Genomic DNA, 25,609 nt, shown 5'->3' with positions numbered 1-25,609 from the left:
ACCAAAAAAAAAAAAAAAAAAAATCATTGATCAGGATGTGCTTTCTGTAATTACAGCCATTCAGAAATAGGTCATAGTCGACTATTTCCTCTAAACAATTCAAGAATCTCCTAAAATTCACAGGAAAAAAAAAGTAAATACAATACTTAGTTTAAATGCACAGTTCAACATTAGTTTTAACTGAGGTTTTATAGCCACACTATAATCCCCTTTATCTAGAAAATGAACTAAAAAACCCCATGAAAATAATTGAATATGCCACATATTATTATCTAAAGTAATTGCAGGACATCAAGTGTCCTGCAAATGTAACATCAAATATTATGAAGGCCATGTGTGGCACATATGCCCACGCCGTGATCCTTTTGTGGTGTAAATTGAGACACACAGCAAACAAGTACAGGTACAAGTAGCAACTGAGTAACGCTTATTCATTTACATCACTTACTGAAGGATGATGAGGGTTGCCTGCCAGTGGGTGCACAGAAGCAATGAACTCTCAAAGCTCGATCCAAGAAATGCAGGTTACACTTACGAAATGAAGGGCTGCATCCCTGGGAAGGACAAACTACAACATGCATGAGTCAAGGGCAGTCGGTCATCTGAATGTGAGCTCCTAAGGCAATGTCATAACCAAAAGGTTAACGGGATCAGTTTAACGTGCTAGAGTTCATGTTTAAGAAAAAGTTTCAAAATCCACTTACTATTTCTCAAAGTTAGACTGTTTTGGTAATGCTACACAAAAAAGCCTCTTCCATGCTGCCTCTTATTCTTTGCAGATCTAGGTGTGGTATTGCCGTTTACCTTACTTAGGAACTAAATACATCCATAGTACCACCAAACAAACCAAAGCCTATTGAGAAGTGACCGCAATCTCCACAGTACTGATCGTTGTTTCCCCCAAATTATTTTAATTTAAGACTGTGATGTTGACCCCTTTGAAGTCAGCAGCAGAAATCCCATTGACTCAACGGGGCCAGGATATCATAGGAGGGAATTTTCTTCATTTCGAGTCTGGAGCATTGAAGTTCTTTGATTACACAAAATGAGAAACAAAGAGTTTTAAATGATTTATTTGATTTCTCCACATGATCACAGTTATAGTTTTACATCAATAGGGTCTGTTACTACTTACAAACAGAATGCATATTAAAATGAAAGCACTCCTTTCTTCCCCATAGTTACAAAAGGGGTCTCAAGCCTCCCCAGAACAGAAGCTTCTTGTAAGCATAATGTTTCTTGAAGTCTTTAACAGTCTGCATTCAAGACCTAATTCTAACTGTTTAATACAACTCAAAGCTGATTTAAGTTCCTAACAGGAGATAGGTATTGTAGGCAACCTCAAAGTGACTGCAGACTTATAGTAATACTAATTTACACACTATGTACAATTTAGAGAACTATCTATTTCCCCTACTTGGTCCCATTTTCACCACCCCCTTTTCTCTTTCCCAAATTTAATCTTGTTATTGGTTCCATTTTTCTTTTAAATATATACACAATAATCCATTTTGCAGGCAAGAAGTGCGATGATATTTTACAACGGAACGGCAAAATGCATGCTTAACTGCAGAAAACACACAGCTTCATATGGAACAGCAAGTCAACATCTAGAGATTCATTGTTTAAATATCTGCTGACTTTCTTTCAGCTCATTTTATCAAGAAACAAGAGGCTTCTGCTGCATGCAGTACATGATGGGAAATCATTCTACACTGTATGTTAGACTTTTTTAGCAATACAAGACGTACATTATAGTAGGATGAACTTTGTTTCTTGTTTTTGTTTTTACATTGTTGTACATTTCATTCTTAACTTAAAAAAATTAAAAACCCCAAATATATATTTGACCGTTGTCCCAGAAAAGATTTTTTTTTTTTTTTGTTCCACCTTCATTCTTTAGGTTTCCCTTTCATTTTTTCAAATCAGCATTACTACTCTGCCACATTACTTATGGGAAAAGAGAAACATAGTCACTCTATACTGTTCTGTACCAGTTCTTAATTGACAATGGAATTTGAGAAAAAACCCTCCCAATTCTACTCCTGCCTGCAGGCCAAAAAAAATCATTTTCTTAACCCCACACAATATTGAAGTACTGTCATTTTCCTGTTCTAGGCATGATCCACGCTGCTCTAAGCAATTGTTACTTAAGGGTGGATTGAGACAGGCTACACTACACATCCCTAAATGAGCAGCAAAGTTCTTAAGACTTATGCTGACACCAAGACACATTCGTTTGTTAGAAGTACATACAAATATATGAGGGGGTGTGAGGGGGCAGGGATGTGGAACCAAGCCCGCTGTGTCTCTCCTCACTAACTTGAAATAAGAAATTTTACAAATACTGGACTCTTATATGAACAGGTTGTTTAGTTGTTCTGGTCAGTGATTTTACACGTGCAACTTAATATACCCACAGAGTAGGCACAAACTCTTTCTCCATGTGTACATGAAATCATGCCTAAATGTTTTTTTTTCTGGCGTGCACTTTTGTGACAACTTCTGAATATTTGACTGCACACGGAAAATCAGCAGTCACGCATTAAAATGTGGCTTACAGTGTAAATTTGGAATATTTATATGTAACTCTAATTTAAATGAATGAAAGGGTTTTTAAAACATAAAACAAATACAGATCTGGGATATTTAAGGTCTTTATTGTTAACTAAGTAACACGGCTCGGGTCAGATCTTCCTTTCCACTGCTACTGCATATTCTGTATTTATTCAGTACACAGGCAATTTTACTGACATTAAGAAGTCTGCATCTGAAAAAAGTACAGGCTATGTCACTCAGTGAAGAGGAGCATTTTTACCTCTGTTTTAATTAAAAGATGCACTTTCTGAAAGATGTTTGTACCTGAATAGTATCTTTATCTTTTCTGGAACAACCTATAAATTACAGTTAGACTCTACCATTGGTACAGAGGTATGAAGAAAAGTCTACATATTTAAATGTTATCACTTTACTTCAACTAATATCAACAGTAACACTGATATATTTTGCAAATATACAATATGTAGAGTGTAGCCTCACAATAATAACATTAGATGACATGCAGACAGTTCTACTTTCCCTTATAAGAACAGTATATATTTTTTTAAACTGCAAGAACAGAGCCTCAGGGGGCCTGTATGAGCCCTCTTATGGTTAAGCTGTAGAATTTAGAATAGCAAGTGAGATACTTAAAAAATAATAATGTAATTACTTGTTTTCTTTTCTTTGCATGAAGATAAATTATAGGAGAAGAAACAGAAGGGGAAAATATATCGCACACGTGAGGAACAAACATGGACAAGTTTTAAACAAAAGGCTAAACTCTAGATTGCTGTATTTGCTCTCTGTGGAGGTTAACAAAGTGCTCAGTTTGCAGTTTGCTGGTATTGTGATATCAATGGTATGAAAGGGAAAAAAATCACCAAAAAAAAATCCCCTCCCCGCCCCCCAAAACAGAGATACCAAGAGCAACCTCATATGAAAAGTCACCCTCTTGTTCTCTTTTCCTCATTATTCCTGACGGGTTTATTATTGTTGTTAAACAGACAATTAATTAGTTGTTATTATTACTTTTACCCATCTCACACTGGAACTTTTTGCTCATCCTCTTCAAGGTTTGCTTTTAGGCTGGTACAGTTTTGCAGTTGTGATTCCTTTGTTTCTATTGTTTAGGTGTAAAGTCCTTGCAGTGGCTCAAAATGCTGAAACTACAAAGTAGGCGCCATGTATAACTTTGTACAGGATTTAGGGATAAAAATTTTATATAAATTTGCAAATGGTTTGATTACAACACATAAGCAACAACAGCACAGCCTGTTTTTATGTGATGTCTTGCAACTATCTGGGCTATGAAAGTGAGAGTTTGAGCATAAACTCAGCCTGCTGAGTGCTGGGTACTTGTAAACTAACAAATGTGATGAGTAAAAATGGTGAAGCCACTTTGTTGCTAGCGCATGGCTACATGGAATTACAGATTTTTTTTAATATATTTATATATATATATATATATAAAAACCCTATACTAAATTCTAAAACAAACCTTCAAGTTTTAGAGCACTTCCATCTGGAAACACTCTCAGACTGGAATTCAGCTTAATTGGGGGTAAAAATGAGAAATTATGGCAAACAGGAAACAAAGTAGCTGAGAAGAATGGAAGTTTGCAATTTCATGTTTGAGATGAATGTTTTTGCAGTGTATACATGCACCTGTTGTAACTTTTCATGTGTGTTCATTAAATCATATGCATACAAAAGAAATGTGGATCATGTAAATTCACAGTTATCACAGCCTTTAAAGTGTCTAAGAATTGGTGTGACCAATGCTTGAAGATGACCCTGGGTAAACGGTCATCCTACATTGCTACCGTATAACTACTGCATCTTAACAAGTTTGCTTACCTGAAATAGCAGAGCAGTTATAATACTGATTACGTATGATATTATCATGTTAATAAAATAAGAATTTATACAAAGCAGTATTTGACTACAACATTTAAATGCTATGTTACTTGGCACATTTAGTAATGATTGCTTAGAAATCTCAGCGAGTCCAGAGGACTTTGAATGAAAATACTGAAATGTCTGAAATTTGTTTTTAACATTTAATATTTTTGGTCTACTCTTTCATACGCTATTCATCTATTATACTGTCCTATCAAGTAAGTGGAATTCCTTGTAAGGTCTATATTGCTAGTTTTGTGGACTGAAAAATTTCTTTCCAAGCACAAACGTTAACTATACAGTATATATATATTTATATGTATATATTTATATTATATAAAGTTTACTTACGTACTTTCATCAACCATATCAGGTCTACTTATTTTTTGCCCATTGACAATAAAAGAGCAAGAATGCAACACTTGGTTCTGTATCACTTTTTTCCTTTTTTCATAGACTAAGTTTTTATTATGCATGTAAAATTGTCATGGGATTTGGTGTAAAAGGTAGCTTTACTCATATTCAGCAAGCAGCATGTTTTCAAGGCAGTGTGGAAAGAATAACTAACCAGATGGCAAGTGTCTAACAAGTAGGTAAGTAAAACCAGTATTGACTGCCCTAACTTGAATTATTTTATTTATCAGCAAGCCTTTAAACTCACACAACTCAGTTAAACTGTCTAGGTAAAAACCAACAATATTATTTGTTGCTTCCTGTAAGTGCCTTTGTAACTGTATTTAAAAACTATAGTTATTGGGAGGGTCAATATGTTCTAGACTATTGTGCTGATGCCACTGTGCTTGGGCTTAGTGCTGGCTGTAGTGGAGGGAGGCGGTGGCGGTCCATGGTGATGCTGAGCGTGTTGGGGATGAGACGAGTGTGGCGGGGGCAGCGGCGGGTGCGGAGAGTGGGTATGTTGCGCATGGGGGTGCTGCATGTACGGAGTATGCGGGGAGTGTGCCACGTGCTGGGAATGCGGCACGTGTTGGTGATACTGGTGCGGGTGCTGGACGTGCTGGGGAGGGTGGTAGTGGTGGTGGTGGTGGTAGGGCGGCGGGTTCTGCTGCATGTGGCAGTACTGCGAATGGTGCGAGTGCACCTGCGCCTGCGCCTGCCCCTCAGCCGGCCCCGCGTGGTGCAGGGCCGAAGGATGCTGAGAGTGCTGCTGATGTGGGAGTACTGGAGGGAGCGGAGGCTGCTGTGATGAGCCAGATGGCGGATGGCCTTGGGAAGGTGGATGGCCTTGGGAAGGTGGCTTTCCCCTTTTACTACCAAATAAGGAACCTAGGAGTGAGGAAGAGTTAGGCATAGTCTGGTGAGGGCGAGATGGACACTCTCGGGTTGATGTAGCTCTTCGGCGCATGTGAGGACTGCTAATGATGGACCCCTAAAAAGAAATTAATAGAAATAAAAATTAAAAAAAATCTTAAAATGTTTAAAAGAAGAAGTTCATACTGACCCACAAACTCCTCCTTAAGTGCTCGCATGGGTGGACTACGTTAGAGTTCTAGGAGAATTTATATTTCCAGCTTTCCTAAATTGCCAATGAGGCATTCATACCCTTCTTGGGATGTTTATAAGCATTAATAGTTTTTCTTTCAATACTTTAATAATGAAAGCTGTTACTTTAAGTAAGAAAAATGTCACGGAAGAGTAACATGACATAATACGTAGAAGTGTGTTTTTAAAGAAAAAGTACATTTTAAAATACTTTAAAAGAACATAGTTACTTTTTTAAACAAAAAAATAAAATATTAAATTCAACCTAAGTAGTTAAACACACAGCAGCAAATATTACAGTTACAATTCAGATTTCAAAATCAGTTTTTTAAATTTGATTATAGTAGTTTGTTACTACTATATACCACAGTGCTGCTTCTCAAGCCTTACTCTACATTGTATGTTAAATGGAACCATACCACTCTTGCCACTAAGATTTCTATGTGATTGTGTTGCTCTGAGCTATGGTCCAACGTATTCTATTATTTAGCCTGGAATGGTCTATTTAGTTTCTGGAAGTTTGGGGGTTATGTTTTGTAAAGACAGTTATGGGACACAACAGTACTTATGCAAAGTGTGCTAGATTTAAACTGCAATCTACCTAAAGCAAACACAAAAAAAAAAGTCTGCAAGCTGAATTCAAAGACATGAACAATATATATAAATGGTTTGAAGATGAATGAAATCTCATGAAATCCACATTGAATTCACCTATCTTATTCATTTTTTCCTCCCATGCCCTATCTGTGCAATTCCATGATGTCATGACTGCATACATTTAGCAATTTAACTAGAAAATAAGCAATGTAAATGGTTGAGCATGAAAGTCAATAGTTTTAGCTAAATATCAAACAGCAAGAACAGTGTACTTCCGTAACAAAGAGCAAGTGGGCTTTTAAGCTGGGACCAGACTGAAATGGCGGCAAAAGGACACGTCATAATCATTTAACCATGCTTGCAGGAACAAAGGGAACAAGGTTAGCTCAAACCAAAAATGGCATTGGTCTAAAACAAGCTGTCAGTGCTTTTTAAGCTGGAAGAATACAAAGTGAGTAGCCTAGGCATGCATTTTATTTGAGGCAGGCAGGTTATATGTTAGAAGAAAAAAGAGCAAAAAAATATGTATATAAAATAAAGGTTTGAAATGCACATCATCACATCCAGCTAGACATCAGTAACTTCCTACTTACTTCCATATTGCTGTCTAGCGATCCTGCACTGCTGCGTCGCCCACGCTTGCCTGCCCAGGACATGCAACACCATAGATTAGAGACTGAGACAAGACCCGGGTGAAAAACAGCTGCTTTCCCTGAATCACTAGAGGAGTCTCTAAATGCAACTAGAGGGGCTGCAGGGGAGTTCACATTGCATTGGACTGGTACAATAGCTACTAAGGCAGAAACTTAGATTTTAAGGCCAAAAATTAAATTTTAAGGCCATCAGTTATATTGAGTTTCTGTACCTGACTGTAACTTTTAAGAAATATTTGTTGTGAATCAGCTATCATTGCTGGAGCGTGATTCTTTTATTTGTACAACTCTTAATATATGTATATTTTAGCACCTATATTTAGTAGTGTGGTAATGATGTTGACCAGCTAGGATTTTAAACTGCTTGATTTCCTGGAAGCTAATTCTCTACGAAATTTTTTTCTTTAAACACTGATAGTATTAATATGTACTTGTGGGATGGTATTACTTTAAAGATATAATTTAATATTGGCCTATTCTGAACTTCAATGCGGGGGGAATGGTAAAGGGCATCAGTTTCATCATTTCACTTCCAATTTTGAACCTCAGTGGATTTCATATAATCTTCTTTCATGATGTTTAAAAAAACTAAACTTAATTTTTGATCAGTAAAACTGGAATCACTCTTGATATTATGGCTAGATTTTGTTTGTTTAGCTGTGCAGTGCTTTATCTTTAAGTACGATGGATGTGCTGCTTGTTACAACATTCTCAAATTGCCAAAGACATTTGACTAAAACTATACATGAAACACCAGACTGGCTGCCTAAGAGCCAAAATACCTCAGTGGCTCACAGGAGAGAGAATAGCATGTGGCTGAAGCGCCAGTAGATATTTTTGAGAAGATAGCTTGTTGAGCATTGCTTTGGAAAGGGTAAAAAATACTTCACTGGAGAGATGTATAAACAAAGCTAACCTTTGAACACTGGCCAGGTTATCAAAGCTTCTCTAAAAACTGTGCGTTTTCAGAACCACAGCTTCTCTCTCAATGCCACTGCTCTCCTGCAAGGCCAAATTCAGAGCCAATCTCCACCCTACACTGGTACACTGCTGCCTTCAGTCTCTACTCCAGCAGCCACTGTTGGAGATGAACGCAAGGATTTCAGCATCACTGACCCTGTAAGCCACATGCCCTCATCTTTACAAGACCAAAAGTCACAAGACATCTGTTGCATAACTCAGAGAGCCAAAGAGAAGAACTTTGGGATTCGTTTTTAAGTGGGACCCGACAGTGATTCCTGGGAATCAGCACCTATCAGATCTGTAAGCATCACCATAACCTGGTGGGTCACTGGACACTGCTCTGCAACACGAGTTTCACTTAAGAGCTACTGTATGGTCTCTGGACTGACGTGACATACTTCCCTCTCTCTCATTCTCATTCCTCAGTACAAGCCCTGACATTAAATTGAGGGAAATGTGTCTGTGGCCAAGGTTCTTTGGTTGGCTTGCAAGTTTGTTGGAGATTGAGCAATTCCCCTAGACAGGCTCTTTGACAAAAGCTTTGTGGCTCATCCCTCCCTGCAGTTTTAGTCTGACCAAGAACTGTGGCATCCTATAACTGGCTTTGATAATCCCTTATTTTTTTCTTGTCAGGCTTTAATCTTTTTCTGCTCTCCTAATGGAACTAGTACTGGTTAACACACACATCACTCTTGCTTGCCAATCCATAAACACAAAGACACCCATCTCCTAACTTAGCAGTCAATATTGTGAATGAGAGCGACAGTTGCCATAAATCATTAAATATGGCTAAAAATAAAGGAAAATAGGAAAACTGAATGTCTTCTGCATATGGCAGAAGTCAAAATAGTTTAATAAAATAACCATGAACACAGTATATATGGACAGAAAGAGACAGATGGACGTTTGCTTCAAATAACTTCAGGGCAAAGAAGTACTAGCAAAGCCAAGAACAAAAGGAAAATCCAATTTAAAAGGCCTGTAATTCCCCTCAGATAGGCACTATTACTGTAAACAGAGATTAATTTAGTTTCTTAAAAACAGATTGAACCAGTTTCTGTATTGGTCTACAATGTGATTTGAAAGCTATTTACTAAATCCTCTAGAGCATTCCCCCTGCCAGTGTATGTTTATAGAAGACTGTTCTCTGGTCTCTGAGATGGCATCCCATCTCAGAAACATTTCCCTAGAGCTGCAGTGTTCAAATGCCTTTCAGGAAAATGGTGACTCTCAACTAAAATTTTCCTATGTAAGCATAATTCTCTACTAGCATAATTATTAACTGCTGCAATATAAAGCAAGGTGGTATTTATCAAATTTGAAGACCAGTTCTGCTTAATATATTCTGTTCAACTTGATATTTTTTGAAGGCTATTTAGAGTAGTTCTTCATTTCTTTTTATAAAATTAAATTTCAGTTATTTTAATCTTTTCTGATTCATTCAACCATTCCACTGATGTTTGATATTGATATTCTTTCTGAGAAATATGTCCAGCTTACACAAGTATCATGCATCCCATATATGTACATGCCTTATATGGGATTAAGAATATTTCAAGTTAATATTTTCGCAAACTTGAAAACTCCTGGAGAAAATTCAAGGTTTCATAAATAAAAATCCACTCTACCTTGAAGAAAGGGATCTCAGATGTGCAGATCATTTTAGGAAATGTTAAATATTTATTTTCTTACTATACTGCATTTCTTGGAAATCTCTGTTCTATGCCAATGAGAGACACTGAAATCTAAAATACTTCTTATGATTTGCTTTGTAATTCTTGGCAAAACCAGTTTGGAAGAGTTCTAATGCTGTTTTTGGTGAAGCAAACTAATTTAGTAGCTCTTCTGAGTCATTATACTAGCCTCCCCAGGCTGTGGAACTGGTATTCCCAGCAGCAGAATCTGCAATCACCTAGCCACAGAGGTAAGGGGTACTACCCAACCTAACTTGCTCAAAATTATCTCAACAACATGATCTAATCATAATTTAGAGAGACTGCTTTCCAGGGTGAAGAGATTGTTTGTGGCCTTTAATGTTTTCATCTTGCTTTTTGGATGAGGCAGGTATAGTCTTGAGCGCATACACCAATTGTGAAAACAGTCTCTTGGCAACTTCAAGCAGATTATTCTCAAGGTACTGATAAATTCCAGGAAACGAGGAGACAGCATAATTACACCTCGCCTTGCTGAACTCCTTCTTCCATAAGACAGAGAAGTTGTAAACATTCAGGGATACCTTTATACAACATATCTGGAGAATGATTTGGTATTGACATGGACGTATCACAAAAAAATTGATTCATACAAATCTGTTTTATTAAAAAAAAAAATCAGTAAACTATGTCATGGCCATTACTGTCGATATCCCATCGAAGGAAAGGAAAGCTAACAACAGTGACAAGGGAAGAGACAGGAAAATCTCTCCCTGCTTCCTTAGAAAGCTCTTCTGCTGAGGGAGAAAGCATGCTAGTGTCCCCTGCCCTATATAATGCAGCCAAATCCACGGGAGAGGAGGGAGCAAAGAACCTCGGAACCTTGCCTGCATCAGATGAGGGAGGAGCCGAGGGACTGCACCATCCCATCAGAGACTGATTCAACAGATGGAGGGGTTCTGTAATTGCACGAAATCAGAGTCTACATAAGGGGGTTACAGTGTAGCAAAGTTTCACAGTCTTTTCCGTTACATTCTGGGATACAGAAAACTTAAAAAAAAAAAAAAGAAAAAAAAAAGAGAAATAGTTCAAAAGAAAAAAAAAAGGGAAAAAAGATGCTTTTTTTTCCCCGAGGGTAGGAAAGAATGTTTTAAAAGTTTAAAGCCAAGAAATTAGATTATATGCAATATACAAATAACAGAATTATTTTAATGTTTGGACTATTTTAGTTTTTTTTTTTTAATAGTCAACACTGCTCTGTGATTATATATGATATGATTATTTGAGACATGATTATTTGAGATAGCTCAAGAGATTATGAGACAAGAAGAACTTTTATTTTGACAATAACCCTTATACCACCTTGCACTTCTATGCAGATTCCAATACATTACAACTTTTAATCCAATGCAGTGTGCAAATATTATCCCCACTTTACAGACTGGGAATGGAGGGAATAAAGCTCAGTTTCCAGAAGTGCTCACATCACTGTCAGCTTGTTGTTAAAGCACTAGCGCCTGCAGGAACTCACAACCATTGGATTTCAGATAATAATTGACTGGTGTAAAATCAGTCAAGAAACCTATGACAGATACCGAATCAAAAACTCAACCAGCTTAATCAACCACTCTGTGCTGTAGCAACCAAATCATTCTCCCCACATACCAGTGACTACAGTAGTAGTTCACATCTTTCACTTCTTTGTGTAAACCAACTAATAGCGTAATCAGAAATGGAGTAAGTGGTGAAATGATCCACTAGTTCTACTAGAACTGGCAGAACTCATAGCTTTTTTTTTTTTTAAACTGCATTAAAATTTGTCTTTCTTCTTGTATTTTTATGTAAATTAAGAATTTCAAATTCTGGAATGAATAAGCTCAGTTTTTCCTATAGCTCAACTACAGCTCAACTATGTATAATAAAAATTATGATGATTTTTTTTCTTTTGAGAAAGAATAAAGCACTAAATGTTTTTGACTCATTCACGTCTTGGAACAGTCAGTTGCCAGTTCCCACTTCTGTTTTTTATTTCATGGAAACAGATGTCGATCCACAAAGAACAATACTATCTTTAAAACCAAAAGGCCCTCATTCACACCCTTCTTGCAACTATGACCTAAGCTATCACAGCAAATGCACAGAAAAATAACTATCAGTAAACAATTCCTGACGTTTGTTTTCTGACAAAGAAATCCTGCCTTTCCAAACTGTTTATTGCTTAGGAGTCAGAACTGTTCAGGAACTCGATATTCGTTAGATCTAAGAAGCTCATGAATTTTCACTCGTTTCCAGAAGGGAAGTCACTTTCTGCAGCCACCATTTACTACTAAATCAGCTGGTAGAGAGTAACGGGCTGTTTTCTTAAAAAGTTTTGTCATACAGCCATGCAACCAAAGTACTGCTCAATAGGCTTTCCCCTTCATTAAATTAATCTTTTAAAATTTTTCAAATTGTTTTTGCATTGTTCGCTGGGCAATTATCTGCCTTACTGCATACATATGCAATGAGGCAGTTTGCTCATTTTAATTAGTTTTTTTTTTTTAATACAGAAGGGAACTCTAAAATCCATTTTCATATGCTTATTTCCTACAGAAAGACAAACACACACTGCCTCACTACTCCTGATCCTCCTCCTTTTCAATCCTGTGTTTCATATCACAAAAAAACAAAGAATTGAGGCAATCTACTCAGTACGCCTTTACAGAAATAATTTAATATGGTATAATCACTGGGACACAGTATCTCGCTAATAAAGTGATTTCTTTGTTTTCCTACGGCTCATCTCTCCCATATTAAAACAATGTCAACCTCACATGCAAGCTATTCATGGAGAAAAGGCAGAAAAAGCATCTGTAATCTTATTACCATAGCTACAACAAATAACAAAGCAAGTTACAGGTACGGCATTTCTCAAGTCAAGTTGCACTGCACAAGACCAAACAGAAACTCTCCATAATTCTCAACTTGTTAAGTTAAAATTAAGTTTAGTTGGGTTTAACAAACTCATTGATAAACCCTCTAGTCTGTGATTTCTACTTATTATGGAAAAAGGTTATTTTCAGTATTGAGCATGCCAGTTTTAGGCATGCCCTGTTGAAACATGAAATGTTTTCATGATTACAAATACTTGTTTATTGCATAAAACCTGTAACATGAATTTAAATACATAGCAATGTTTGAAAGACTGGGATGCAAAATTTACATGGGATGAAAAAATTAATCGTGAATCACATACGGTACACATACCACCGAACTCACATATTCAACAATATGGCAGTTCTCATTCTAATGAAATGAAAACAAGACAACAGAAAAGGATGATGAAAGTATTCTGGAATCTGAGATACAATAATGGTGAAGACTAGTGGCTTGATCTAAAATCCATTGAAGTCAGTCAAGCAACTCTTTCCAACTTCAATATGATTTTGGAGCAATGTCCTAGGTCTTTCAACTGAAGCAAATGGACAAAGGAGTATGAAAGTCTAAACAGAGAACAAAACACAATTGATGAAGGAGCTCACTCTCTATATATTTGTATGCACATACATATACCCACAAAACACAGGCTATAATTTCAGTTTATAAAGATTTTATTTATTGCAGCATAGCTAAAATCTCCTCTTCAATTAAAAAAAGGAAAAGACAAGAAGTGTCTACTACCAAAGATATATGCAGAATTGAAATTATGACTATACTGTAAATCACTGCAATTAATGGAAAAAAGCAGAGCATGTAACACAGAGTGTGAGCTAAAATAAATAAGTATCTCATTGATACTGTCCCCAGGAGTACTTTCTGAATACTGAGCACGGTGTTCAGGTATGACTTCTGTAATGACAGGAATTGTGTATGTAACACCGGAACACAGGGTTGCCTGTGGTAGCCTGTGGTACATGGGTATGCCAGTTGTGTACAACAGAGGCAAACAATAAAATTAAAACATACCAAACTTCCCCCATTTTTCTTAAGCAAACAATCACACCAGTGCTCCTTTCCAGTCTGCAGTTATATTAATCAGTTAATAAGTTTTAGACACAACAGTGTTTTGGGGGGGAATATCAGTATTCTTGTCCACTGTGGTTTCTTTTATTATATTGGCAGTAATATTTCACAAACAGCTGCTTTTGCAAGAATTAGGAACTATATCTTGAGTTGCAAAACAATGAAAGAGTTATCAGTGACACAGCGTAACTGAATTACATCGCTCTAAACAGAATTTAGTAGGGCTTCACTCAATTTCATTCATCAATGTAGTAACACAGGTAGCTTGAGCACAAAAATACACAGAAAGCAGTCATTACACAGAGACCACAGTTTTTTTCTTTTTCTTTTTCTTTTTTCCCCCCCCTCTAAGCCTACTGTATCAAGGGGAAGAGGCAAGGGGAGGAAGAAAAGAAAGGAAAACTAAATGGGCAACTCCTAGCACAAGTCAACCAACCATTTTTTCTATAAAACACAATTTTTCCTCTGTCTTCACTCTCCTTTAAAAGTATATATATCAATCTAAAATGGTTTAAATGCTTTCAAATAGTGGTTGCTCAGTAGGACAAAAAACAAACAGAAATTAAACAGAAGCTATCAAAGAGGAGCTATTAAAAATGTTTCAAATTTCAGCATTACCAATTCTCACAGCCCACTGCGAGGTGTGCTTTTATATGCGTCATCCACACATCTTTACATGCGCTAGTCAGAGCAAGGAAATAAAGGCAGTGCTTACCTGCTTCAGAGAGGTCCCTAAGGGAGCTGCTCAGGGCACTTCTTTTCAGCCCCTCCCCAGTAGCATAGCTGTCGTCCAGGCAAGCCCTGTTCAGCGTCCCGTTGCCAGACTCCTTTTTCAGACTAGAGCACTGAGACATGCTCGGACGCACCACACCCTTCTGTTTCTCTAGCTCAGCTGAAACGGAATAATTGTGCAATTCATAGTTAGTGACTACAATGAGACGCATACAGCAACATCATAATTTCTCTATATGATCACATATTACTATGAATTCAAAAGGAGGAGTTCTTGGAACTTCCAAATGCCAGAGAAGAAGTTGGTTCCTGTCCTAAGGGGTTCATAATACAACACACAGGATGAAAGGCTATTCCTCTGTTAGAAAAACTGTCTGTTCAAATAGTCATGTAATTTCCAGCAAAATATGTGGATTTGTACTATGGTTAATTGGCAAAATACAAGAATATAAGCACAGAAGTGAAGAAAAATACAGCGAAACTTTTTGAAGGACCATCACTGAAAGTTTCAGAGCCATGTAAACTATCCCTAAAATTTTTACTGTAATTTATACTACAAATTGCAAATCTATCCCTCCTCTGTCCATTGCTCTTTGCTGTTTGTTCAGGTTAAACTTCTACTGCAGCTACACTGCTCTAAATAAACATTAATGAACTCAGCTGGAGCTTGACAGATCATTGGGTTTTTCCTCTTTCTAAAATCAAAGTCATGAAAAAACCCCACATTATTTTGAACTTTTAAAGAGTTCTAATGGATTATACACAGATTGAAGATGCTCCGATTTTCATTACTTTGAGAATGCTCTATTATATGTACCTTTGTACTTACACTCTATTCTGTGCTTTTCCATTTCTTGAACCTCTGCAATTGACTCCCTCAAATCATCTGTAAACTTCTTCCTGTCCTGAGGATTTGGTGCATTGAAATTTATTAGTACTTTGATATCTGCTCCTGGAACAGCTGATGTGAGCCGTATACCATTGGGATAATCTAGAAGAGAGAGAGTCAATAAAAAGATGTGAATACTGAAGCCTTGATCATTTCAATTACTTTCAATGTCCTTTCTTTTCTTTTTTTTTAAAGCCCAAAGGCTTTTTACAAATATTATCATATGGGGACAAAATCAGAGAAACAAAAGTCAAAGGACACAGAAGTAGAATGAAAAAGCCCTAATGTACAATGGAACTGCTTAACTGTAAAGTTATAAATATTGAAAGACAGTCAGTCTTTATGCCCTTAATGTACAATATAAAAGAAAAATCTCTGAAAAAGGAGAAAAATTGAAGGAGATTGATAATTCTTGTTTAATGGAACTGATCCGATTCCTTTATTCAATTATGCATCAAAGTTTTGCTGAGTAAAGACTTCTCAAATATATCTCAAGTACTAGAAACTTTCTTGTATTTTAACTTAATGTTTGAAAGAAGACAGAGAAAACACACTAGTATGTATCTTACTATTTCTTATCAAGTTTTGTTTTCTAGTCATCCTATTCTTGTTTCATTTTGTTTTTTTACTTAGAAATTATCTGTGAAGTTACATACTGAGGAAGTAAGGGTGGCACATATTTTTTCCCTGGTGGCACATATTATGGACATTTTTAAAATAAAAGGGAGAATTTTCTGCAAATTGTCTTTGCCTCTTTTCTAGCTACACATCTGAGACTAAAAATTTTAACAGCTGGTCAAAAATATCTCCCAACTGAGCGAAAAGGTTTATAGACAGAAAGATAGCTTATAACGAAGGTTTGTTCTGCTACAGAAAACAGAGTCAGTCTCTGTTTGAATCGCAGACCTGTAGAAACAAGGAATCACAAAAACTCAAAATATGTGCACTAATTCATGAAGGGTTTTTTTTGTTTGTTTGTTTTTACTCAACTGCCTGACCTTATTTATCAACTAAAGCTCTCAAGTGTTTACTTAAGTGTTCAGTCTGAAGTTCAAGAGCTCCCACATACTAAAAGTTCACTCAAGCACCAGCAGATAATACAAGGCAGTCTTTTCCCTCAAAGCTATTAGGTTTCAACAATATACAGCCTAAAAATACTAAGAAACAAGTGCAAATACTGCTGCTTTTTAAAAGGTACCTTCATTTCGAAATCAGAGAGTCAAAACTAAAGGCAAAGCATGTCCATTTACTGTCCTCAGGTGAGAAAAGGAGCCAGCCACCCCAAACTTCAAGCAGTATAGAGGAGGGGAAGGATGGAGCAACAACATAAGGCTGACGTAAGGCCTGACACCGACATCTTGTGCAGAGGCAGTGTATTGTCGCCGCCCTGCTTCTGAGGACTTGACAACGGCAGCTACTTTTGGTCAATTAGGACAGCTGCCTCCAGATGTCTGCAGCTGCTGCCATGCAGAACATAGCCAACGGACAAAAATAAAGTAGCAGCTGATGCCAGGTGAGCTAACGGAAGGGCTTAGCCTACACATATACACCACATACTGCTTCGAACACTGAAACTGGCTACGTGGCCAACAGCTTGAGGTGTGCTTGAATACTGGAGGAACAGAAGAAAAGCTGCCTTTGAAACTGAACAATAAGGCAACTTGGTAACTGCACACAAAGTCTCACGGTTACCTTGAGACATGAATAAGGAACAACCAAACTCCACATGCTAAACAAACAAAAATATTTTATTACCAAATGATATTGCTCTGCATCCTACTAATTAAGCATCAGGGAACGCCAGTGTAAGTATTTACAGGTTTCAGATACACCGTATAAAATCTTCTCCTTTCTGTTTTCAGTGATTTTCACTGAAAACGTAGGATATACTTTCCTTGTGGTCTATTTATGCACTAGAGATAAATGACAATATTTTCGTTCTTGGAACTAACCCACCCTTCAACATAATTTACTTCTATCATTACCTGTGCAATGCCAATCATTTCAGTCAACTCACCAGTAGCCAAATCACTATTTTTGTTGCTTCTGCTTTAGTGACACTGCATTTCATTCACTTGAAACCAGCTGATCCTGACAGCTGCTACACGCAGATTTACTGGATGGTGTGGCTGCACTGGCCAAAATACCCCAACGCTTGCTGAGGGCAGGGGGAGCTGATAGCAGGAATTTTACAAACCGGAGGGAAGAACCGTTTTCCTTCCCAGCTGATCAGCACCTCACCCCACCTAGCAGGCACTGATAGCAGCAGCACACTCAGCTCCCCGGTTCCCCTCCAGGAACAGCCTGCCCAGGAGCCTGAATCACTGCAGGTCTACTGAGGTGTCTCAGGTAAATGCCTACAGTTCACTGGGAGCGATCCAGGCCTTTGTTCCTAATCCCGCTAGAGAGATTTTTATATTTACTTGAATAAAATGTTTCTACGTAGCATGCTTCTGTGCTGTCCTTTTTTTCTTTCCTTTTTTTTTTTTATAATTTGACATCAGAAGAAATGTATATTCTTCTATTTATAGTAGAACCAAGGATAGAAATATTCAGTGGTGCTCTTTAGAAATGAATTTTGCATTACATAATGCATGCATGTGAGAGAGGGTGAATGTGTATGCATATAAATAATCTCTAGGCTACCCTGCTGCTATGAGCTCAACAAGATCTTCCCTTTTGAAATCTCCAGATGCTTTGACTCATAAAATACAGCAACTTCTTTTCAGTGAGATGAGCTATTGGAACACATTCTCAAGGACAAGCGAAAACTAAGTGCCTTCCACAACAGAAAAGCACAGGAACTATTGAATGTCATACTGAACCGCATCCAATTTATCATCAAGGTCAAGGTTTGGGTTATAAACCATGAAGTCATGTCAAATAGACTGTCACCCTAGGTACCAGACAACTACGCTCTGCTACATTTTATGGATACTGTCTCTGGACTTAAAATCCGCAGGAGCATTAGAAAATTTTTGCTTTTTTGTTGGATTGTTGTCTCCTAAAACCAAGCTTGACAAACATTAAGGAGAAAATGCATACAGGATTGATGCAGATTACAATCAACATAAGAAACAGTGTGGGGCAGAAAATAAAAACTTGAATACAGATTCTCTGCCTAATTCTGCTTTGTATTTACATTATAATGAATATACATTATCTAGGCACAAGGGGAAGCTATAAATCAAGAAAATAAAAGAAGTAGTGACTTGAACTACACAAATCATTCTTATAGCCATTATTTATTACCATACATTCAGTTCCAGCTAACTGTACCGTTGGCTCAGCAATGGATATGCCACAGTTGTTTCTTTACATTCTGCTCTTTACAAGCATCCACACGCAACACATTGGGCTGGATTTGGTCTCCAGCTACAACCAGAAATCTAACAGCAGTCCTGCTGGTTCCTATGCTAAAAGCATCTTGTTTTAAACTTTAGGCCAAATTCAATTCACAGTAATTTTATTCCTCCATTTAGAATCAAGTCCTGTCCATCCTTTTTCACTCACACAATTCAATTTTGTTTTATTCCTAAATAAAATGACCATCTAAAAAGAGAGGACAGACTTACACTGGTTTTCAAACAGAAGAACTTGCATTCCATAGAGGGAAAAGGACTGTCGAAAACTGTATGTAACCGAGTTCTTCTTCTTTTGAAAGATCTTGGTCACCTGAAAATTATCATACAACATAAAATATCTCCTTTACCACATGTGTTAATGGAAAATTATTGTTCATAAGAATTAGCACATGACACAACATTTTATGCTAAAGAAAGCTTTGATCTGCCAGAAAATATGAACTTATTTTTTTCTCTTTTGTACTACAACTGGTGTATTTAATTTACTGCTACTGAAAAAAAAAACACCCAACCCACAGTTCTGAAGTGTTGGTATCTCTTAGCCAGAATGTTCTATATTTTATAAAGATGCAAAAGACCTGTGTGTTCCCCATCTCCAGAACCTTACTTCCTGAAATTCAAGAAAAAAAAGACTGCACACTTTTTGTGCACTGTACATGCTATCAAAAATGTAAATATGTTTAAATTATGTTTAAAAACAATTAACTGCTGCCATACCTTCTTTTACACTTTCTTACAGTCTGACTATAGACAGGACAGGACCTCTCAATACAAGCTTACTTCCCTCTTCTGACCTGCTGTGTGACCTTCTTCCAAGTCTGCTTTGCCTCTGTGCACCTCCAACTACTGTCTTGCATGTTATCTCATCTAATGATGCTCTGTTTTTTCTGTTTTGTACAGCACCTATCTCAATAAAAGCTCTGAGTTCAGTGGAAAACTTGATTTTTTGCTGCAATATAAATAACATACTACTTCTTACCATCAATTCTTGGGTTCTGAACACTGAGTGCAATTCTATCTTTATTGCTCAGAAGTCTATTTTTACTAGTTCTTGCTAATTTTAACTTTTGGCTGTGGGGTTCCACTTTACCAGAACTGACAAAATGGGTTTGTACTACTTCCAAAAGTTTGATAAAACTACTGGCAGCTGAATAAGTAATACAAAACAGCACAATGCTTGCAGCCTGAGGAAGACAATGTTTCACCAGTTTATGCTCAAGTTCACATTTACAACTGGGAGGTTGTACTCACAACCAAAGGGGTAAAAGGTTTTCTTCATTTACCTCCTGGCTTTAATGTCTGAACATATGTAAAAATTATACAAAAAAATGCATATCTGACATGTGCCTTTTTCATAATAAAACATGAAATATTTAATTTCTTAGTTTTCCAGGTAACAGTCAAATGCATTCCAAACAGAGTGCAACCAATTTTCCTATTTTCGAGAGGAGATCAACCAAATAATTCCAAGTTGTCACTAGTCTTGTATGTCTGTTTTTCAAAAGACTGGGTCAGGTTAAATGTACACTAGAAAGTAAAGTGAAATGTAAAATGTATTTCAACACATCTAATTTGTATTCCAGTGAATAAACACGTCTGGTTCATAAAACATCTACAGAATACAAATCAATATGCAGATTTTAGCTTTTTTCTTTCTATTATACCAAAGCATTTTCTTATAGTCAGATGCAGCAATTAATAAAAGGCTTCAGTATCAAAGAAAATCTCTTACATAATTAAGAAAGTTTAAATATTAATCCTTCCCAGATTATTTGAGGCTTAAAGAACATATCATGTGCCAACTGTAACATAATTTAGATTCTGAATTTTCCTAAATCACCATTTATCTATATTTAAAATTGTAAAAATCTTGTCTCATGGTTAAGTGCACATACCAGAAAACTGACACATGCTGCAAAATAAACCATACACTAGAGTTCATTTAACAATAAATGAAATCTGATCATCTAAATCTTTAATAAAGACTCATAAACAACAAAGACCTTTGATACAAGATAAGTGATATTTACTCAAACTCACATATTCAAAAATGCATTTTTCAGATTTCCCAGGTATGATTTACTGTACTACAAAAATACATGAAAATAACTCAAACTTTTATTTTCTGAAGTTCATTTTATTTTCAGTGCTCTTCTACGAATATATTTTTTCCCCCACTTCCTCTAAGTGATTTATACATACACAGAAAGGGGAACCAGGATGGACCACGACTGCCTCAGATTAAAGACCCTGATCCAACATACAGAGAAATTTCTTCAGAACACAATGTTTTATTCTGGATTTTGGAAAAACGATGGGACAACAGATTTTCCTTGATATCACTTCTCAAGCTGTAGTCATAACTTCCTTTTGCAGAGCTGTAGCAGAGCAGTGGGAGATAGGGAATCTAAGCACTGCCCTTCTCCACTGAGTAATATTTTTCTGTTCTTTTCTCTTCAAACTGTCATCCTTAACTTAGACTGCAGATAATAAATCTCATGTTTAGATCTGGTCAAATTTTTTAGATCTGAATCTTTTTGCAAAGACGGTTCATAACTGAATTTTTGGTGCCCTAATGTCCATAGACATTTGAAGGATTTGAAGGAAACAGGCTGCATCTTAGAGAAATGAATTGCCAAATTCTGCATTTCTGATGCCTAAGGAACAGATTAACAGGTAACACATGTTTATTTTTGGAAATGCCTGTGTGCAGTTGATTCCCACTGATTTCAGGCAGAAGGGTATTTCTGAAAATCTCACTAGAAGACTATCCACCCCTATAGACTGCTAAACACAAATATATACGTTTAAAAAAAAAAAAAAAAAAAAAAGACATTTGCTGCAGAGCCAAAGAGAGCCAGAGAGCTGTCAGAGCGCCAAACTTGCAAGCAATAGGGAAACATGTCAGTAAAGCTCTCCCATGTAAAAGTCTTTAGCTCTTACACAAAAACATGCCAATAAGAATATCAGGCTAAAAGTTGCCTTGTTTCCATGTAAGTACATGAACAGTAGTAGAAGTCTAGTAATATAATGAAGTTTAATGCAGAGTAAAACAATGTTAAATGACAAGGAACACATTTGATCTTTCTCTGAATCTGCATTAGTAAAGGTAACCTTAAAAACAAAAACTGAATCTGGAAGCACATACCACAAGAAGATCATTAAATAAAAATATTTCTCTCTGGTGCAATCCAAGCTTCTGAGGTTTATTTGGATCTGGAACTTCAAATAGCCTACAGTAGCAAACGAGCCTCCGGTGGGGCAGAGAGAGGACCTATGATAATACAGAAGTTCATGGTTAATATAGCAATGTTTAGACAACAGAGGGCCTTTCACGCCTAGAATCTTTTTTTTGAATAATTCAAATATCTTTACCTCTAAGACCAATAGACTGCTTTTCATCAAAGGCCCAATAAAAGAACACAGATTTATATGCCACAAACTTGCAGTACATTCAATGTCAATAATATCCTTACATAAAACATTTTCCAAGAGCTCCCATCCTGAATATGGATGTCAATGGAAGTTTTACTAGCGATAGGAGTAAACCTTAGTTTGCATAGCCATAAAACCTCAAAAGAAGTTAAGTTTAAGCAAGTGGGAGCTCAAAGCAAAGTACGCTTGCTTTACTGAGCATTTTTACATATCTGTATTTGAACAAGGGATGCAAAGCGACTTTAGCTTTTGTGAGATGATGAATACACTGACGTTGTAGATTACTTTTTGTCAGCCACTGAATTAATTCAATTTGTTCATTCCCCAATACCAAGGAAAAGGTGACATCAGAAAAAAGTAAACGCATTTTCAGGCTAGCTTATTTTCTCATGCTGGTAAGAAAACTGAAAATAATTTTCCATTTTATTATTTGAAATGTCTGCTGAACTCACTTACAAAAACAGTTATTTTCAACCTACCAAGACTTCACTTCTTTCAAATGCAAATGAAGTTGTCTTGTCAACAATATTAAAAGGAGTCCTTTGAACTTTAAAAATGTGCAGTAGAGAATATTCTTTGGCAACTAGACATATTAAATTTATATCTTATATTTGTCTATAATATCTGATTCTGCATGGAGAAATTCTGAGATTTACAAGGCAAAGGAAAATGGTCAAAGACAATTAATATTTCCTCTTCCTCTAAACAAGCAGGGAAAAAAAGGAGTGGAAAAGAGTTAGGGTTCTCTATCTGCCCTGTATTTTATTCCAAAGATAAACACACCTGTTACTGACTGGTTATCAAGTCATTTGGTGACATTTCTTTTTTTTCCCCCAAATCAAATGGTAATTCTGCTATTGAATTAAATGCTATTAGCATTTTATCTGTTGCCTGTTGGCATTAGCTCAGTTACGCACCCTCCCTGGACTTGCCAGAAGGTATTTGAAAAAATCAGAGGGATGTTCTGAAGGAGCCAGTGTGGTGAAGAATGCTGCAGAAATCAAAGGTTTCCATTTGCAGGCTGACTACACCGGTAACCGAACAGCTTACATGTGCTCTCAGGGGAAAGGAATAAGAATAAAGGTTGCATTTCCTCATGCTCCCCTACCTCCAGACCTAGTGCCCTAGCACATGGCTGTCCGAGATTTGCTACTGCAAGATAACAAAACCCAAGTGTAGTCACCGAGCCCATGAACTTACAAACAACTAGAGCGAGATCTTGACTTGAAACATAACCCTAACAAAAGCCTAACAAGAGATGATCTGGTACGATTCCTTTCCAGTGTATTTTACAGAGGTTACATCTTTCGGTTTGTTTTTACAGTCCATTGGTACTGCTTGGTATGCATCCATGAAACAGTGACAGATACTTCAGTTAGGAATATGAAGCTAGCTCTGCATGGTTTTAATTGTTTACACAAACAAAAGCAAATAGGAGACTGAAAAAAACAAAAGAAGTTTAAACTACATTCCCTACATTGTCCTGAGTGAAGATACTAATGCACAGCAAAGTTATAATTGAGAAAAAATGAAGATCAAATTTGTAAAAGGTCAGATTTCAGCGTACTACATTCGCTCTTCTGCCTTGAACTTTGTGGGGGGTTTTTTGTTTTGTTATTCAACTACTAGCAATAATGTTATCCTGAAACTAAAATAAGTTGAAAAGTGCATAAGAAGAATCAGCTCTAGGAATATTATTGAATATGTGTATAAATCTTTATATTTTGGAGACGAGAGTAATTTTTGTTACAATAGCAATAAGAAGTTTGCTTGAAATAAGCCCAATTATTGAAAAAGCTAAAATGTAATAGAACATGTTATTGCCAGTTAAAGAAAATGCTGCCAGTTAAAATGACTATAAACTTTGAATGAGTAGGAGAAAAATACCTACACAACCAAGTCCATGATGCAGAGATCCAATCTACAGTAGAAAGACATATACAAGTTCGTTAAACTTCAGAGAAACACAGTATTGTATCATAGCAAGTAAATACGTCATGGTCTTACTATGCCTAAATGCCTATAAAGTAAAAACAAATATATCTATCAATAAACACTGTTGGCTCTTTCCTAAATTCTTTCACACAATTACAAAGTATCTCAATAGAAGAGTACTTGATCCTATGAGCTCATCAAGGGCCTTTTTTTCTTAATCCCATTAAATTTACAAGGCCAAGATTAATTTTAGGATTTGGATTGCCACATGCCTGAATAAAACAGGCAGCAGGAAAAAATAATCTCCCACAGAAACCCATATATAAAGCTAAACCTCCAAACAATTATGGAAAATAAGGTTCAGATGAAAGCATAAGTGACTGTCAACTTTAGAATATTTTTCCCTTCTCCTCTCAAAAACATGAAAAACTTTATTAGTCTAAGAAATTCTGCTTTCTCTCTCCTCTGCTTCTTCTAGGAGACTCCCTCAAGCTTCCATTACTGGGAAACTGAAACAAATTAGTTTTGGGGTTTTGTTTTGGTGGTCCCCTGTTTCTCTTCCCCACAGGTGAGAATCCATAGGGAAAATCCAGAGATCCTTGCTCAATTTTGTTTTGTTTTTTTTTGTTTTTAAATCAGTTCTACTGCAGAAAAAATCCAAGGGCTGCTAAAAAAAAAACTGATGGAAAACTTAGGAACAGGCAAGTCAGTCTTCCTTTGGCTTTGTTCTGGGCTGCCTTTATGACTACAAACATGTAGATTTTCAGAAAGTGACTCTATGAGCTGAATTCAGGAAAGCTGAGTATCCACTGTTACTCTTAACATTAGATACCACTGTTAGCATGTAAAATGTTGGTCTTAATGTCTCTGTGTCTTAGTCACTCAGCTCCTAAAACACAGGTAAAAACACTGTGTCTTCCTCTTCTCTCTCATTTCCCAACAGATACTTTGGTGATTAATTTATATAGTGAAGTATTTCAGGATGTTTCCCACAACAAAATGAGAGGTATCTTTGGAAAATAAATATCCAAATTACAGAAAAGGTGAAAGTGAGGAAGAGAATTTAAGTGAGCTGCTCAAGTCTAAAAAAGCGTTCAAAACCAGCATTATAATTGCTGGGACTTGATTTCCAGATAAGTTCTCCGACAAAATGACACTCTGTAGTTACACAGTCTCCTCTCTTTTAAACACTGGTACACAGAGCTAGCTGCAAGGCTGTGAGAGACACTGATATGAATAAGAGTTTCTATTACTCTTGTAACTTATGGAGCCATAATTGATAGCATAAATGTTGAAATACAATCTTCTAAAGCATCACTTCACAGCAACACACTTCAATTCTCTTGAAACAAACATGAGAGATGCTTAAAATACAGGCATTTCAGAGCCTAATTTCAAAACTGTAAAGCTTCACAGGGAGAATATGTTGGAAAAATTATTAAAAAA

At 36.6% G+C, this 25,609-nt stretch overlaps 1 protein-coding gene across 3 annotated transcripts in view; it reads right to left on the bottom strand.

Annotated features, from left to right (window-relative positions):
* Positions 1-1,057: 1,057 nt before the first annotated feature.
* Positions 1,058-25,609, bottom strand: part of IQSEC1 (IQ motif and Sec7 domain 1) — a 63,040-nt gene continuing 38,488 nt past the window's right edge. The window contains exons 8-14 of one of the 3 annotated variants that reach the window (XM_026066414.1): positions 24,120-24,149; positions 21,942-22,067; positions 19,004-19,103; positions 15,369-15,530; positions 14,523-14,699; positions 7,131-7,180; positions 1,058-5,827 (exon numbers count right to left, since the gene is read on the bottom strand). In XM_026066414.1, the coding sequence (XP_025922199.1) occupies positions 5,213-5,827; positions 7,131-7,180; positions 14,523-14,699; positions 15,369-15,530; positions 19,004-19,103; positions 21,942-22,067; positions 24,120-24,149 (1,260 nt within the window). In that variant the 3' untranslated portion in view covers positions 1,058-5,212. Of the gene's footprint in view, positions 5,828-7,130; positions 7,181-11,949; positions 13,288-14,522; positions 14,700-15,368; positions 15,531-19,003; positions 19,104-21,941; positions 22,068-24,119; positions 24,150-25,609 lie in introns of those variants that run through there. The other 2 variants (XM_026066416.1, XM_026066415.1) reach the window with 2 other exon arrangements.

The sequence above is a fragment of the Apteryx rowi genome, unplaced genomic scaffold (assembly GCF_003343035.1).
Source record: "Apteryx rowi isolate R43461 unplaced genomic scaffold, aptRow1 scaffold_240, whole genome shotgun sequence".
Lineage (NCBI taxonomy): Eukaryota > Metazoa > Chordata > Aves > Apterygiformes > Apterygidae > Apteryx > Apteryx rowi.
Note: the sequence above shows the minus strand (reverse complement) of the source record. Positions and strands in the feature narration are given on the sequence as shown.